General features: G+C 40.3%; 1 protein-coding gene across 3 annotated transcripts in view; it reads right to left on the reverse strand.

The window, feature by feature from the left end:
• FRMD5 (FERM domain containing 5) overlaps positions 1 to 16,216 on the reverse strand; it is a 399,821-nt gene extending 383,605 nt beyond the window's left edge. For all 3 annotated transcript variants that reach the window (XM_056133346.1, XM_056133347.1, XM_056133345.1), the window contains exon 1: positions 15,939 to 16,216. In XM_056133346.1, coding sequence (XP_055989321.1) covers positions 15,939 to 16,040 — 102 coding nt within the window. In that variant the 5' untranslated portion in view covers positions 16,041 to 16,216. The remainder of the gene's footprint in view (positions 1 to 15,938) is intronic.
• Between the last annotated feature and the right edge of the window lie 3,046 nt (positions 16,217 to 19,262).

Raw genomic sequence — 19,262 nt, forward strand, 5'->3', positions numbered from 1 at the left:
CAAGAAATCAAATCCAGAGTCTTACTCATGCTAAATACATGCTCTATAACTAAGATCCATCCTTGGACTAAACGAATCTTTTATTTGAGCTCCTTGCTTTGCAGGTAAAATGCTAAGTTACTTTTGGTAGTGATCTAGCTCAAGATCTGAAGAGTTGGATATTTAACACTGTTTACTAACACCCCCAGGTCAATGTTTTGTCCATTGGACTACACTGCCTGTTTCATCAAAGAATAAAGAGCAAGAACTCTGAAGTCACAACTAGTGACTGAGTTCAAAACCAATCCCCATTTAACTAGCAGAGTGATATCAGGCAAGTCATTTAACTGATTGATCTATGCATTAATCTTTTTTGTTTAATTTTAGGCGATTAAGCCAGAACATACATATTAAGTGACTCTCCCACTGAATCACACTCATCATCTTTCATTAGGCGCAATAACAATTCCTAAAAAAATATTAAAATTAAATGAAAGAATTCATGTGTAGTATTTATCACAGAGTCTAGACCATAGTAAGTACTCAATAATTTTTAATGGATCAATTAACTCGTTACAATATATAATATAGACATTTTGTCAGGTAACTTTCTAAAACACAATAATTGCACCTTGACACATAATTTGTTACTACATTGCAATCACAATTATGTCACAGAAACATTATAAAGGGACACATGAAAAATGCAAGAAGACTACTGTGATATCATATCTAAACTTTAATATATTCTTTTTAGAATGTAACTATTTCCAAGTAACATGCCTCAAGTTACTTTCTTATAAATAATCCTACATAATTTTGAAAGAATTATATCAAATGAGAAAACACTTGGGGACAGGGGGCACAGCTGCCTATGCTCAAAACTTATTCCTGGCTCTGTGCTTAAGGATTACTTATAGCAGGGTGCAAGGGATAATACAGGGCATTGCAAACTGAACCCAGATTAGCCATATGCAAAGCAAGTACCCTACAAGCAAATTATTAAAGTTATCCTTCAACCACTTTCCCCAATGGTAATATCTTATATAATTATAATACCTTATGAAAACCAGAAAAATGACATAAATGAAATACTTATGTATGCTAATCTGAGTTAAAATATAATTCACATAAGCTTACCATTTTAAAGTATACAATTCAATTGTTTTTAATATATGGGTTGTTAGTTAATCTGGTAACTACACCCATTTTATATATTTTTACTGATTGAGGTACTGTGATTTACAATATTTTACTGATGGTTCAGAACTCTAATAACTACACACCTTTTATTTTTGACTGAGGTGCTGTGATACATAAAATTTTAATGATGGTTTCCTGTGTACATAATTCCAACACCACACCCATCACCAGTGTACCTCCCTTCCTCACCCAAGGATTCCAATGTCCCTCCCTTTCAATCACCAGGCCCCCAAAATCTCATTTTTGTGAATCAGTTCTCTCTTTGGCCCTTATTACTACCTTGTACAACCTGTGTATCTTTAAGTCCCACATATGAGTGAGATCATTATCTATTCATTTTCTTGCTCACTCAGCATGATACTGTCTAGTTCAACCATGTTGAGCAAACTGCATGACTTTGTTCTTTCTTAGAGCAGCATAGTATTCCATTGAACTACACATCTTCTAAAGTTACCTAATATAATTCTAAAGACCAGAAATTCTTTTTTTAATCTATTTAACTCAAGCCAGAGGTAACTTTAAATTTGTAATATAAATATTTTTATATATAGGAGTACTACTATTTATTCAGCACTGATTAGGCTGATTGAATTGGGCATGAACTCGACCTTACTTTTTTTTTTCATTTTTTATAATTTTATTTATTGAATTACTGTGAGAGCAGTTACAAAGCTTTTGGGTTTAAGTCTCAGTCATACAAAGAAACACCCGTACCTTCAGTTTCAAAATCGGGACTGTATGCAATTTCCCATCATCATAACAACAAGGTCAACAGCAATAATGAAAGGAAGAGGTGAAAATAATATATTATTTTATCAGACCTAACATTTTGATTCCTACCAGCATTTATTAAAGTCTAGGTAAGACCTTAGACACTAACTATACAGACATAATCTCTGCCCTTGAAATGGTTCACTGTCTAGTGAGAAGGATACGAGTAAATATTTACATTTCAATGTGTTAGGTTTCTTAACAAGGTCCCCCAAGACACTACCCAGCAACACTGGAAAGGGAATCTACCTTGGAAGGAGGAGGTGAAGAGAGGTTAGTGATTCATGTAGTGGGGGAAGATGCATACAGAAATTACAGGAGACAAAAATGGAAAACAGTAACAGGAAAGAAATCATGGAAGGCCATGCTTAAAGGCTACTTACTACCAAGGACAGTGAGAAAACTTTGCAGGGTTTTAACAGTTTTTTGAAGTTTTTGATTTAAAGTCTTAAAGTTTTGGAAGCTTGTGAAAGGTGGGGATGTTACATAGAATGGAAAAAAGAGAAACCATTTGTGCACTTTCTTTGGTAAAGCGCAAATGGAAAGTAGCACAGGGCAATGTAGGGATTTCTGATTCCAATCATTACTAAGGCTATAGCAGGAAGACAGAATTCACTAAGATCTCTACTTCAGAAATACGCTCTTGTGAATTTTTGGATAGCTCTATCTTGTCCCCCCCCCCAAAAAAATGCTAAGAGTAGAGATTCAGCTTGGCATGCTCTGGTAGAATCCCACTTATCATTAACATATTGAAGTATCTATCCATCAGCAAAAAGTCAGTGAGAGGCTTCTCATCCCTTGGGACCACCTCTAACCCTATGACTTCATGATTCAGCACAAAATTTAGTGCTGAGAAAGTACTAAATAGTGTTGACAGGGGGGTGGAAAGACAGTAGAGCAGGTAGTGTACTTGTCTTGCATATGACCAGCCTTGGTTCAGTCCCTGGTACCCCATATCGTCCCCTGAGCACTGTCATGAATGACCTTTGAGCACTAAGTCAGGAATAAACCTAAGCACTGCCAAGTATGTTCAAACTTTTAAAAAAAAAATATATATATATATAGTGCTGACAGAAGAAGAATCTAGACCGAGATCTAGAATGCTCTGGCAATACTGGATACTGAAGTGTCCACCATGACTCTTAAATATTACCCCCACAAAGGAACCAAGCCTGGAAAGCTCATTTCAAACATATGACTATTATTCACACAGCTACATCAATAAATAGATTCTCAATATTCTTTCACTATCCCCAACCTGATCCTCCAGGTTTTGAACAGTTATTTTTACTTAAAGTTTGTCTTGTTGATTCACATCTGTTACTCTGCTTCTAATTTTTTATTTTTCACCTTAGTCAATTATTGTAATTCATTCTCCAATTTCACAGACTTCAGTAGTCTAAAACACTTTCCTATGTATAGTGCCCCTACTATGACCACCGCTCAGTCCCTAAGTTCCATATCTGTAGCACTGTAAAATAAGTGGGAAAATGGTTAGTTGGGTTTTTCTAAGATTAATGTGTTTTTTTTTTTGTTTGTTTGTTTGTTTTTTGCTTTTTGGGTCATACCCGGCAATGCACAGCGGTTACTCCTGGCTCTGCACTCAGAAATCACCCCTGGCAGTGCTCAGGGGACCATATAGGATGCTGGGAATTGAACCCGGGTCGGCCACGTGCAAGGCAGACGCCCTATCTGCTGTGCTATTGCTCCAGCCCCCTAAGATTAATTTTGATATTTAAAAATTTCTGGTAGCTGGTTAATCTAACTTAATATCTACTCCATACAAATATTCTCATGCACTTGGTTTTGTTGGGCACACACAGCTGTGCTCAGGAATCACTCAAGGACTACTCCTGGTCTGTGCTCAGGGATACTTCCTGCTGCTCAGGGTAGAATATGTGGTGTCACAGATCAAACTGGGGTCAGATATATGTGCAACATAAGAGCATGAACACTTGTATTATATCTCCAGCCCTCCCATGCACCTTTTTAAAAACCTGTTCCAAAAATACCATACTGAAAGTTAGAAGTTATGTGATTGTACTGCAATTACTTTATTTTTAAACAGTGTTTTGTCTCTTAAGTTTAAGTCAAATTTCTTCTGAGCAGCCTCCCGAAGAGCTGAAGACATAGTCTCTTGTAGGGATAAGTGTGTTCTGTGAAACCGCATGAGTATTAAGCCCTATAATCTTCTAGACTTCAATGCTAGTCCCTGGATGTTCTGACCAGCAACAACCCTATGGGCTTCATTAAAAAAAGAAAAATTTGATGGGTGAATTTAAGCCACACTCAACTCTTCTCAGGGCTTAATCCTGGCTCAGGGAACTATACACAGTGTTGGGGTTGGTTGTGTGCAAAGCAAGAACTTTAACCCATGTACTAAATCTCTGGCCTCTCTAAATTTTTTTAAGAGATGAAACTTTGAAAGAGGACAGGCCGCATGGGCTTGAGAGATTATAAGCAGAGTAACTGCTTGCATGTGGCCAAATCAGGTGTGATTCCCAGCACACCATATAGTCCGCTGAGCCACACCAGGAGTGATCCCTAAGTGCAAAGCCAGGAATAAGCTCTGAGCATTGCAGGGTATAGCTCAAAACAAACAAACAAACAGAAAAAGAAGAAGATGAGGAGGAGGATGAGGAGTAAGAGGAAGAGGAGGAGGAGGAGGACAATGATGATGATGAAAGAAAGAGGGCAGGCTGAGAGTCTCCTTCAGCCTAAATTATCATTGTAAGTACTTGAGATTCTTAGATGAATTGATTAATTCTGCATCCTTGCATTGTGATCAATATTCTTCTGTCCAACAGAACAAGAATCTTGGTGACACCTCCTGCCTAAAGTATTTGAAATCCACTGGGACTCAGAAAGCCAACTCCTCCACTTAGATGTGCTCAAAATTAGGTTGAAGCTAGACTAGAGGCCCTTGGGATGAATCAGGCTGTAGAGAAAGGCTGCTTTGCACCTGCCTGAAGGAAAGAGATAATCTATCTATGGAGTGTTCATGGAGTACCAGACTGCGAAGGTTCCTAATGATTTGGCTTTTTTCTACTACAAGTTCATTGAAAGTGGCCAGACACTCGAGTGTGCCCTGGGGCATGCTATTTTGGTGCACCACTATTCTTTCAGGACCTGGGCTTGTGGGCCTTTGCTAATTTATCTGGTTCCCATAATACCACTTCACAGCAAGCCTCCTTAATCTCTCCAACAAAGTGGAGTTCCTTTATTGTCAGTTACTCCCCTATTCATCAGTCTTTAGACTAGTCCCTCTTTTTCTCCTTTTTCAGAGCAAAATAACTTATTAGCATTGGCATTCTGCCGAACATTGATTGCCCAAATGCCAAACAGTGCTTTCTTCAGGGTTCCCATCCCAAAGCTCTAACCTGGCATTGTGTTGCATGCTAAAAGTGTACCCAGTCTAGGATTGGGAACTTTGGAGCTGGCAGGGGCTCACTAGGGAATCCAGTGAGCAATCCTCCAATCTCTAGAAAAGCTATTTTTCATGCCACTTTGGTTTGCGAACAGAGATGTTGAAATCTGACTTTAGAGCTACCTGGGCCACATTTCTTAAAAGGTAATGCACAATTTAGTAAGCATTGTATCAACCAAAGGATTTTTAAGCATTAGCTCAGTTTTGGAATTTGATAGTCTTTTGTGTCAGTTAACTAAAAAGATGCCAAAGATGAAGTTTCTTGGAAATAAAATTCACATGTAGTTGCTGCAGCCACAGAATTAAGATTGATATCTGAATCTAACTTTTCTTTGTATGATGCCATTGCTTTGTGAAGAATCTTAATTTGTGTTATACAGTTTGGAATCAGATATAATTCAATGCCAGATTTACACATTTATTTTTAGTTAAACTGATTTCTCTGAGCATATCAAAATGATTGAAATTTGCTGACAGTAATTTTTCTTAGGCAAGTAGATTTTTTTGTTGTTTGATTCAACAGCACCAGAGTATGTCAGACAAACATAGAAAAGACTAGTATATTTGGCATTACACTTTAGTTTTTCTACCTAAAAGTAGCCTACTGTTACCTCAGAATGGAATGCCCTATCCCCTACCCCACAGCCCATTTTTGCTTTTGACATTCTTTCATGATCTAATTCAAATCTCACCTTTGAGAAGTATTTAAATTAATATCAATTCCCCCATATAGCAGTCATAGTCTTTAACCTTGTCTTAGCTCTGAGTCTACAATATTTCACAGTGTGATTCACATGTTTGCAATCTTTCAGTAGACGTAAGTACTCAAACAACAGAGAACATTACTTTTCCTATTTTCTTCATCCTTCAAGTTGTGCATTCATTCAAAAATATACAAATATGAAATAATCATAGTTTTTAGGTCAGAGAAGAAAATAAAACCAACCAATAAACACACAAACATTAAATCTGAATGATGACTTTTTAACAAAATCTTTGGCATTTTGCCCACCTGAAGATAGGTTTTTCTCTTGTAAGGGGAAAGAATCCATTAAACCATTGAGAAGTAGATCAAAAATTAGAAATATGAGATTCATTTTGTTTGTCTCCAATTTAGTCAATCAACAAGACTCATCAATATTATCAATTAAATATCTAAATCAGTGGTGTCAACCACTGTCCATAGACAGTGCCAGTTTGCAGCTGTAGGAACGTTGAGAACCACTGGTCCACCACTTTGGTTATTACTATTGCTCTATAGACAGGTGCTCATTCATAGGTGTAAAAAAGTTGGAGAAAGCTGACCTAAATAAACCAATACTAAAGAGTTTCAAACCAAAGCCATCCTAAGACTTACCTGGAAAGCTTGTTAACATTGATTACTAAACTGATTCACTAGGTCTGCAGAGCGACCAAAAGAATTTGCATTTCTAACAAGTACCCAGGTGAACTCTAGGAACAGTTTGAGAATCTTGCTTTAATCATCTCCCTCTCTGTTATCCATGGATTTAAGAATGTTCACAATTTCTACAAAAGAGGAGGCATCCTAAGTAATGAAATATTAAGATGAGTCAAGCAAGGCTTTAGAGTAGCTAGATTTGGTCCTAATCACCTTTGATTTCCCTTGGTAGATAGTGATTGTCTGAAACTAAAGTTTTGAAATGATCCTTATTCTTCAGGAACAGATCCTGAGCTGAAGTGGTCCAGAGTGCCTCTAAATACAGACCAACAGATGAGGTCATGATAATGCAGGGAGTCAGAAGCAGAGGGAGAGTGAAGGCTATAATCACTGTCAAAGGGGTGTTCTCTGTGGACAAGTGAATGGAGCTATTGTACACAAACTCTTTGGTTGCCAAGCATGTGGCCCAATTATTTTGCTTGCATGAGCATGGCACGGAAGGATCTCCCCAGAAAACTTGATTTACTGTTGGTGCTCAGTTTAATAGTAGTGAGCAGAAACCTGCAAACTTTGAACCTAAGAGTTTTACAAGTTCTGCCTTGTAAATCAAAGATATAATACAATTAGGTTGGAAAGACCACAAAAGTAAAAGTACTAGTGCAGCAATTACAACTGGTGAAAAGACTGATCAATACAGGAATTTCTCTTGCTCAAAATTTCGACAATAATGAATATCATGTGGTCTTGGAAGGCAAGTGATCCATTAATTAAGATGTAGAGGGTAGTCTACCAGTGATTAAAAATTAGTTTAGTTCAGTATTTCTCAATCTTTTTTTTTTTTCACTATGACTCCCTTCTGACCTTGTTTCCTTCCAGTTCTACCTATATAGTTTCATGTTGTGGTCCACCGTTCATTCAATTTTCACCTGTGCTTGGAGGCTCACCGAGGTTTGTATGATTCCCCAGTTACCCTTACATCAAGTTTTGTTGAGTTAATCTCTGGCTCTACCCACTCTCTACTTTGGGTATTATAGTTTGCAATATAGATATTGAGAGGTTGTTACATTTGGTCCTTTACCTACTTTCAGCACATATCTCCCATCCCGAACAATCCCTCCCAACCAGCATTGACTTCGTGATCCCTTCTCTATTCCAGCTGCCTTCTCTCCAGCTCATGAGACAGAGCTTTCAATTATGGAGCAAGATTCCTAGCCCTTGTGTCTACTGTCCTTGGATATCAGCCTCATATTATTTTATATTCCACAAATGAGTGCAGTCATTCCAAGTCTGTCCCTCTCTTTCTGACTCATTTCACTTAGCATGATACTCTCCATGACCAACCACTTATAAGCAAATTTCATGACTTCACCTTTCCTAACAGCTTCATAGTATTCCATTGTGTAGGTGTACCAGTTTCTTTAACTGTGTCATCTGTTCCCAGGCACTCAGGTTATTTCCAGATTCTGACTACTGTGAGCAGTGCTGCAATGAACATACAGATGTAGATGTCATTTCTACTGTGTTTTGCACCCTTGGGATATACTCCCAGAAGTGGTACTGCAGGATCAGATGGAAGCTCAATTTCTAGTTTTTAAAGGAATGCTCATATTGTTTTCCAAAAAAACTGGATTAGTCGATATTCCCACCAACAGTGAAGGAGCATCCCTTTCTCCAAGTGGCTCAGTTTTAAGAGCATATACCTTGCATGTAGGAGGTCCTAGATTCAAGGCACTAATAAAGTGTTGAGCCAGAGGCATTATACAGTGGGTAGGGTTCTTACCTTGAACACAACTAATCCGGGTTCAATCACCAGCATACCAAATAGTCCCCCAAGCCCTCCAGGACTGATCCCTGAGTGCAGAACCAGGGTAACCACTGAGCACTGACAGGTGTGGCCCTCCCAAAAACAAAACAAAACAAAAATAATAATAAAGTGCTTAAAAAATTCCAAAGAGTTGAAGTCTCAGGTTTTAAAAATAAGACCTTTTTTGATGGTCTAGAAGATAAATGATGAAGTGTTTTTTTCTCTCTCAAGAAAAATAGCACTCTACAACACAGGAATGGAGATGCTTTAGAGTTCTTCAATTTCTCAACTAAATGAGAAAACCATGGGTCAAAGCTGGAAAACAGACAACTGCTACCAGGTCTGCAAACAAGTAGTTCTCTAATCCCTGAGCTTCAGTAGGTGTATAGAGACTATAAGATGATTTTCTAATAGTCATATCAATTGCACCAGCTCCGGCTAGTCACCAAGAGGGGGAAAATTCCCACAGGAGATTGCTCAATAAAATAAAGTCTGTAGAGTAAGACAGTTGCAGATGAGGCTATGAGAGAAAATAAATTCATCTTAAAATAAGCATAATTACAAACAGATTTGGAAGCGTGGTTCACTTCTTAACTGGGGCAGGTGATCAGTAAATGAGGCTGTGAGGTTATTTTATGTAGTACTGACATAGGTAGAAGTGAAGGTGGTTTTTTGAAGCCACTGACTTATGAAGAAGGGAAGGAGAGGAGGAAGTTTTAGGGATCCCTACACCAATATCCTAGTTCTGCCAGAATGCTCCATGAAACACTGTTTCACACAATATTCATTTCCTCTCAGACTTCTAACCCTGCAGAGAGAAGAGGTACTTCAAAGGTTTGAAATCCTAAGAGAACAAAAAAAAAAATTTCAGAGCTAGCATCTTGTACTCCATGAATTCAACAAGAGATAATTGCAGAAAGTTATCAGATACCTCAATGAATCCATTAAAAAATATATTTACATGTTGTACTTACTGGGGAGAAGGGTTGCAGAGCAAAATGGTTTGGAGTGGGATAGGTTAAAAATATTAAAAATATTACATAGTTCCTAAAACCTTCAGACATAAGAATTTTAAAGTGTTGGGCTGGCGAGTACAAAGCACTGGAGCTTAGCTTTGCGTGCAGGGGATCCAGGTTCAATCCCTAATATCACATGGTTCCCAAGCACCTCAGGTGTTTCCTCCACCAAGAAAGAAGGAAAAAAGAAATGTTTAAGTATTGAAGTTAACACAGCATGAACAAATCAGGACAAATATAACAAGGCACCGAACCAGGTGCTGTATATAACTATTAGGGCTTAAGATTTACAGTTTTTCCTTATAATACTCCCCTCTGTAAATTCTAAAATATAATCTCCAAGAAAATGTTTTAAAAATAATCAAAACTATTTAACACAATAATTGTAATATTGATAAATCACTTCTAATATCAGAGCCTTACTTGGATTTATGTATTTTAACATCCAGAACTAAATACTAAATCACTACCAAAAGTACAGCAAGGGACTGGAGATAGCACAAACATTGCGGCGCATGTCTAGCATGCAGCTGTGACAGCAACCCATATGGCCTCCCAAGATCAGACCGGGTATGCCACCCCCCCACAAAGACGTGTAACAAAAATTGTATTTTTAATCTTGAGGCTGCCTTATTTTATTTTAGTAAACAACTTGTGTGAGTGTGTGAACACGTGCATGCAGGAGGAGTGGGTTTGGGGCCACACCTAGTGGTACTTAGAAACAACTCCTGGCTCTGTGCTCAGTGATCATTCACAGTAGTATTTGAAGAACAATATGCAGTTGCCAAGGATCAAACTGGAGTCAGTGCACTCAAGTGTCTGAAACCCTGTGCTATCTCTCTGGCCCCACAAAGTTCCTTTTTCTTTAAAGTGTGAGATTAATAATACCACAGAAATGATAAACAAGTCTGGGAAAGGTAAAAACAGAGGACTCAAAGCACATACTTTTTTATTACACACTATACTGAGTTGCTTCATTTAGTGTATTCACTCCAAGCATTTAACAGAATTCACACAAATACCCATGAGTAAAATCTGACATGGTGAATGCTTCTAGTTTTCTCTTGGATGCCACTGACACTCCCTTAAATAGGATTTTTCAAAAAGTAAAAAAAAAAAAAAAACAGAGAGAGAACATAGTAATGCTTCTGGAATTAACTTTCTATACTAAAAAAATTGACTTGCATTAGTTTATAACAAATGCATTGATAGCAAATTAAGAAGAGGCCAGAAATGGCTCAAGTGAGTGCACATATGCCTAGCACATTAGAGCCTTGAATTTATCTCTGGTACCAGATAGAATCACTGCCCTTTATATATATACACACACACACACAAAACACCACCTAATAGAGTCCCTAAACATCCCCAAATAGTAGGTCAGCACACCAGACCAGGAATCACCATTTGGGCCAGTGCTAGCTCAACAGGCTGAGCATAGGCTTTGCATGACGGAGACCAGAGTTCAATCCATGGAATTACATAGTCCATGGAGCAATACCCAGAAACAGAAGTAGCCCATGAGCACTGCAAAGTTAGATCCCAAAGTCAAAACAAAGAAAATAAAAAGTAGGGCTTGAAGGAGGGCTGGAGGGTTGGGGGAAAAGGGAGGTGATCACTGGCAGGTAAAGGATCAAAGCATCACTGGAAGCTTCTCACAAGGGCATGGAATGCTGTGGTCCTATTAAAAAAAGGTGGGGGGGGGGACTTGAGAGATAGTACAGTGGGTAAGGTACCTGCCTTGCATGCCGTTGACCCAGTTTCAATCCACAGCACCACATATACCACGAGGTCCCACCTGGTCCTGCCCCAAGTCCCAGCAGGAGTTACTTCTGAATGAAGAGCAAGGAGTAAGCCCTGATCACTGTTGGATGTGGCCCCCAAAATACAAGAAACAATACAAATGTCTTTAGGATTCCAGAATATTTATTTTGGAATTATTTCAGTTTCAAGAGTTAATAGTCTAATTGACTTGCTATTGTAACAGAGTTCCTGAGACAACACAATTACTTCATAAAATAAAGTTTTTAAAAATTATATCATGAAAATACAACATCCTTGCATTTTTCTCTATGAATATAATTATCCTAATTCTTTAATATCTCTCTTGCATTAATGAAACCAAGGATCCCATTTGCCATATATGAAAGTTCTTTAAAAAGATAGATTATAATCTAAGCAATAAATACCCATCTAAAACCAAAGAATAATTAGAAAAAAAAACTGACCACTTGAATTTTAAATGAGTTCTAATAATGAGCCTAGTTGTCCTATTCTTAGATTTTACAGTATCACTGAAATTAGAAATAATGTTAAGGACTTTCAACTTATGTTGATTCATTTTCCTAAAAAAAAATAAATAAAAGATTTCCCAGTTCTATTTTCAAATTTATTGAAAATAAAATGGAGTAAAGCATATTGTAAGTATAATATGAGTCTGTCTAAATGTTCCTAATTTTTTGGAAATGACATTTCCTGACAATTTTCTCCAGGCATTAAGTATTAGTATTTCCATTATATAGACGAGGAAATGAGGTGACTAGGGAATCAAAGTGATACAGGGAACAGGATTAGGATAGAATTAAGATAGGATTTCAAGACCAAAAGACCAAGGTTTTAAGTATCATTTATACAATACAGTCATATAAAAGTATGTTTAAGAGTCATAGCTTTGAGCAATTTTTTTCATCTGGGCCTTTCACCTGTTAAAGGGGATAATACCACCTACCTCTCCTGGTTTATATGAAGTACAAGCAAAACACTTCATGAAAAGTTTCATGCACAGTCACTGAACAAATGTTAGCTCTCCCACAAATCCACAAACCCAGTTTCTTCAACTGGTATAATGGATATACAACAATCCAGGGGCTGGAGTGATAGTACAGTACGCTTGCCCTACACACGGCAGAGCCAGGTTCAATCCCCAGCATCCCAGATGGTTCCCCAGTCTGCCAGAAGTGATCCATGCGCGCAGGAACATAAGTAAGCTCTGAGTACCACTGGGACTGGGGGAACTAAAAATAGTCCAGTGAACTATTGTGAAGGGTTATTGGACTTTGATGGTGGGTTTGCTGTGGTAACATCGTACCTCTAAAACATATTTTTTTTAAAAAAGGGAGAAGAAAAAACAGTGCTTTTAATAAAGCTAAAATTTTAGAACACCCTGCCCCCCAAAAAAGATTAACACTTTTGACTTTAAAATATACATCTTAATGCATATTTATACTGGCATTTTGCAATATATAGTTTCAATAAACTATTAAACCTAAAAGATAGCTAAAAATATATTTCTCAGAGTAACACATGCCTAAGCATGTAAATGATTCTTTTTGGTATAGTGAGTGCATATGATATGATGCAACCTTTTTATTTTTTTCTATTTTCTCCCAAAGAAAATAACAGTGAGGTAGAAAATGTGGTAAATATAGATATGCATGAATGAAACAGCTGTATAAAAAATATGGACCAGCTCTGCATTTATAAGGCAATGACCTTCAAAACTGGCAGGGAGCGTTAACAATGTTCTTCACAGGGGAGCAATTATACCACAACCATCCTATGTATTCTTTCATTTCTCATGATCTACAAATGTACTTGCATATCAGAAAAAAAGTGAGAGAATAGCTTGCTAACTGTGACAATCTTCTTTAACAGCATATAAGGCATTTTCACTACCTTAATAATCACATCCTAAGTGCCTAATCAGTATAACTGCTGCAATATGGATGGTTAGCCAGTACTCTGCCAGAATTTCCAACAGCAGAAATTTACAAAGTGTGCCTATTATGACTCTAACATAGTGTTCACTGATCCTTTAAGTGTACGCAATTCTTTAAGTGTACGCTAATGATCTCAAGACGTGCTAAAATCTTTCTAAAATAGATATCTTATTGAAATAAGAATATAGCATACAAAACTTTAAGAAAGGAAAATTTAATTGTCACCAAGAAAAAAATTGATGCATGGTTCTACAATCATTAAACTGCTGTGAGTATTGCTTTAACCTAAAAATTAGCTCGCAGTTCCTTTTCATACTGATTTAAAAGATGGTGTACTCAGTGTTTGTCAAATAAGTACACATACAAATACACTCACTATAGAATGTACAAAAGGGATATCTGCTAAGAAAATCTCAATCTCTACATGTTCAAAAAAGCTATATGTACAAAATGCTAATTTCCTATGATTCTTTTAGATATATTTTAGAATTTCTATTTTATTTATTCCATGCAAGAGTCACAAAGCACAATCATTAATATATCTAGACAGTAGACACAGGGCAGTACGAATGTATTACACCATGCTTAATTTTTTAAGTGGTCTAAATTTTTACAATGTTAAGGTATAACAATATGAATAAATAAAACCAACTAGAAAAGAAACAGTCATAAGACATAGGAAGCACAGATTCAGTTGGTTCAGCTTACTGTGAACATACAATTTTCTTAATAGCAAAAAAAAAAAACCCACAAAACTATCAACCAACCTCTATGGTTCCACTAGCTGCCCTACTGTATTACATAAAAAAAAAAAAAAAAAGATTACCATTTGCCTGTGGTGATGTGAATTCTGTTACACTGTATTATATATCTTGGCAAAAGTTAATGGCCTGCTCCCAAAATAATTTCACCATATAGCCCAAAAGTATGTTTAAGAGTCATGAAGTCTCTTTCACACCCCTAGATAATCTTATTGTGACATGCTTTCCATTTCAAAGCAAAAAGGTAGTCTTTTAAAGCTCTATGACAACCTAGAGTGGATGGATCAATTCAATCATTTCGTCCTCTCCCCTCCCCAACCCCTCCCCCAGCACCTCACATAAAAAGATACAATAAAAACAAAAGTAGCCTAGCACTCAATCGGCGTGATGGTGGTGTTGGGGGGGGGGGGGGGTCCCGAGGTCTCTATCTTTCCAGTTAAAAATACCTTTCACTGGATTGCTAGCGTTTTTTATGACTGTATTTAAGAGAGCTTCTTTGACTATCCTCAAGGACCTTGGGCAGCAGTTCATGCCGGAGCGGGATTTGAGGGGTGAGCCGAGAAAGTGACGACAGGGCTGAACTGAGCTCGGAGTAAGCGGAGAGCAGCTCTCACTCTCCAGCATCTTGCTTGCACACCGCTGCTCTCCGCTACTGAGCACAGTCAGCACAAATAGAAATGGGTGGTGGGGTGCGCAGGAGACAATGAGAGTAGGACCTGGGCCAACAGTTGCTGTCTGCCACATCTGAAACAAGAAGCGCCCTCTGCACTCTTGCTGCAAAGATCAGGGATCAGGTGAGACCTCTTGAGGTCCGACTCAATTAGCCTCTCCAAAGAGAACAAGCAGTTGCAGCTGCGAGCGCAGCCTCCTGTGGGCTGCTGGGCTAAAAACACCGGAGCATTGTCAATGTTTTCTACCTCGGACTTTGCAAAGAAAAGGGCCGGCACCGCATTCCGGCGAAACACTACTACTTCTCACGTGCCACAGTGCACTCGTGAACGAGCAGAAACAGAGGCTGCTTAAAAAAAAAAAAATCTCTAAAATAAATAAATAAAAAACCCAAAACACCCTCTGTGCGGTCTCATTATCGTATTGTTAGCGTTTTGGTATAAGTCTTCGATTCCATCTCGCCACCGGCTCCAACCCTCAAATGGCCGGGACTTGTTGCTAAATCTTTGTCTCACGCCCACCCCCCTCCACCTGAATCTGTGAGTTTGTCCCCACACAAACGTTAGATGTGGAGACAGGAAGACGCGGGCGGGATTGCCTAAAGCTTTCAAGCCCAAGAGGGCTGGGCTCCCTTCAATAGGCCACTCCGCGCGGGCCGCGCGTTCACTTCTACCTTCCGAGACTCTGACTCACAAATGCTGGGGAGGGTAGTCGATGAGTCGATGACATACACCAGTATCCTTGCAGCCCAGAGCGACCCGAGCAGCCCGTCCATCGTCCTTGCCGGGCCCGAGAGCCCAAGCCGATGCCCCGACGGGGCGGCCGCGGTTGGAGTCTCCCGCCCGCACATCTTTTTCCACCAACCCCCCGGACTCCGGCGGAAGGCGCTGCCCACTCACTCGGGCTCGAGAAACCAGAAAGAGGGGTGTCCTTACTCCCAAGAGAGAACAGGGGCGGAGCTGGGGGCGGGGTGGGGGCTCGGGACGCAAGGACTCGCCGCGCAGCGGTGCAGGGAGCCCCGGACCCCCAGGGCTAGGGACTGGGACGGAGGCGCCCGGCACTGGGGCCGCCCGCCGCAGTCGGGCAGACAAAGCGCGGGGGTCTGGGGTGACCCTCTCCCCGGCGGCGGCCGTGAGGCAAGTTGGCCCGACTTGGGGGGCGCCCGGGTCGCGGCGCGACGCGGCACTGACCTGGATGGTGCAGGTGTACTCGCTGTCGTCCAGCAGCCGCACGGTGCAGCTGTACTCGCGCTCCAGGCTCCTGCTGCTGCCGCTCATCAACCTGCTCAGCATCTTCCCGCTCGCTCGCCCGCCCCTGGGAGAGACGCGGCGGCGTTGCGGACCCGGGACCAGGCGCCCCTCAGCCGGGCAGCTCCGCGCCGGCCCCGGGCACCTGCACCATCACCCTAGTCCGGGTCACTGCCGCTGCCTCCAGCTACTCCCTCCTTCTTCCCCTCCTCCTCCTCCTCCTTCTCAGTCGCCACCGACTCCCGGCAACCGGGAGCAAAGCGCCCGGCTCGCTCCTCGGCGCCCCACAGCCCAAGCCCAGCTCGTGGGGTGGGGCCTCTGCCGGAGGGGGGCCAATGGGGGCCAGCGCGGCGGAACCGAATGGCAGACGCTAGAGCCAATAGAATCCGCGCAATGGAGTGATAGACAGGTTGGAGACGCAATCACGGAAAAGCACAACCCTACAGACGAGCGGGACCGGCCCTCTGGCGTCCCAAGCGAGGGGCTCTTCTCCTCTTTGCGGTTCCTCTAGATGCTGCTTTCCCCTCCCCCGGGTCAGGTGTAGGCACCAGGCGGGAATGATGTCTGCTGCTAAGAAGACAATTATACTCTGTTTCGGAGGCCAAGTCCCACACGCTACAGCGCTGAGGTTCCCGCCCACTTGGGGAGCAGAGATGGGGCGAGATCGCAATCACTGCACCTGCAGAACGCAAGCACCTTCCGCTCCGGACCAGGCAGCTGCTCCTTCCTACGATATGCCCTCAAGTCTACCCGACAGTTCTCTCTACTCCAGCCCTCTTATGTTGGAGAGCATCTGTTTTATGGACGTTACTTTTAACAAAAGCTTTACGCTTCTCAGAGATTCTTAGGAACCCAGGTTTAACCTCTAGCAAACCCTCCCCTCTAACACCCTTTTTTGTCTTCCTTGTGTTTTCAAAAAACAAAAGGGAGAGACTGCTCCTTCCGCAGGTAGTGAGCAGATGAAGCAGTGGATCCTTTCCTTGCATCTTTAGAACTAGAATTATCAGATCGTCAGACTTCCTCAACAAAATACTAGACCTATGTCAGAAGGTATACATCAAAAAGAGCAAAACATGTCTCTTGCCCTGGGAGACGTCATATTTAAAGAGCATAAGTTCTTGGGCTAGAGAGATAATATAGATGTATAGGCACTTTCAGGCATGGGGCTGACCCTGGTTTGACCCCAAGGACCGCATATGGTTCCCAGAGCCATATGGTCCTGGAGCACTGCCAGCAGAGCCCCCTGAGCACAGAGCCAGGAATAGCCCCCAGGGAGGGGGGACTTCACATTTTTTATAAAAAAACACTAAATTAAAAGACATAATCATCCCTCAAAAGTTGCAATGGAAGGGAAGATAAAAATCATACTAACATAAACATTAGTTCTATAAGAAATACAGTAATTGAATAATGAAATATGCATTTTTTACCACTTTCATTTCAACTTTTCTTGTTAATAAGTAGAATAACATAACAAAAGTGTTGGGTGGGAGCAATAGTACAGTGGGTAGAGCGTGTACCTTGCACTCAGGTGACCTGGGTTCGATTCCTATGGTTTCCCCAGCTCTGCCAGGAGTAATCCCTGAGCATGCCAGGTGAGACCCAAAAAGCCCCCCCAAAAAAATTTTTTAAAGCTCACATTAATCTAAGGAAACATTTAACCTTCAAGTATATTTCTTCCCTAAGCTTTTGAATTCTAGAATTTTCCCCCTGTGTTTCTTTGTTTTTGCATGGCCCACCTTTCTACTTCAGTTATGGCTTCATTATAGTTCTGTTCCTGGACCATTCCCATATTAGCCACATTGTACCTCTCGGCAATCAATGGCTGTAACAAGTCCACAAGTATTTGAGTCATAAAGCCAGATATAAATGCCTTTACATCAATGCCCTAGCAGGTAGATTGGCAGAAGAACATGAAAGACGGGTTGCCTTTATCTTTCACTTTTGTTCAAGGCAAGAGTTGTCATTAAATCTGCAAGACCACAGGGTGGGGGTGGAGGGCAATAGTATGATGTTAAAGAAACATCTTTAACAATTTATACAAATAAGCATCTGTTAAAAGACAAAGCACCATAAATCCAGATTAAGTTGTGAGGCTGAATACAGTCATATAAAAAAGTATGACCATAGATGTAAATAATCAGGTGCTGTATCCCCCTAGGTCAAACACAGGATTATCTACTTTTTAAAGAAGAAACTGCACCTTTTATCCCCAAGACTGTGACCTTGACCTCTGACCTAGCTAATCCATGATTAATGTAATAGTCTAATACCAGCATATTTCTCACAAAAACTGAGCTCTGCAGTCTTTGCATGTGAGTCTGGATAGATCCTCCTCAAAATCCAGCCCAGTTCCTTTTCATAATAATACTCGCGCAAGTAAGCAGTGAGGTCCATGCCTATGAATCCTTTAGATCTCAATTTCTGACATAAGAGCAGAGCTCAGAGAAATACTTTCACTCCTCTGCAGAAACAACAAATGAAGAGACACATACATAGTCAATCTACAAAGTGAAAAGAAAGGGTCCCATACTACCCTGCATCAAAATCCTTTGAAGCAGTGGCCCCTCCTGCAGAGATTTGCAAATACAGAGAATTTAGTTTCTCAGTCTAAAGCATCTACCAGTTCATGATCACTTTGTAGCTTTCCATATATATGTATATATGTACATATATATAATGTTACTACATGAGTAGTTAAACAATGTTGTTATGCCAGAGCAGATGACCTCTGAAAAAAACATTCAAATCTTCTCTTTATCAGAACTGAAAACCAGATAAGGTTTAAGACACAGCTTTTTGGAAATTGTCTGTCATAGAGGCAGTGGATGGGGTTGGGGTAGGAGGGTGAGGACAGGAGGGATACTAGGGACATTGGTTGTGGAAAATGTACACAGGTGGAGGGATAGGTGTTTGATCATTTTATGAATGAAACTAATCATGAAAGCTTTGTATCTCATAGTGATTCAATAGAAGAAGAAGAAGAAGAAGAAGAAGAAGAAGAAGAAGAAGAAGAAGAAGAGGAAGAGGAAGAGGAAGAGGAAGAAGAAGAAGAAGAAGAAGAAGAAGAAGAAGAAGAAGAAGAAGAAGAAGAAGAAGAAGAAGAAGAAGAAGAAGAAGAAGAAGAAGAAGCTTTTCTATCTTCTTTCAATCCTTAGGATTTTTCATTTAGCCCCAACTATGTGTAGGAAGTATTTTCATATGGTGATAGAAGAAATGTGTGTGCTTTTTAAAATTCCAAACTGCAAATATTTGGGGGCAGAGGGA

Source organism: Sorex fumeus, unplaced genomic scaffold, assembly GCF_029834395.1.
Source record: "Sorex fumeus unplaced genomic scaffold, SorFum_2.1 ptg000098l, whole genome shotgun sequence".
Taxonomy (NCBI): Eukaryota; Metazoa; Chordata; class Mammalia; order Eulipotyphla; family Soricidae; genus Sorex; species Sorex fumeus.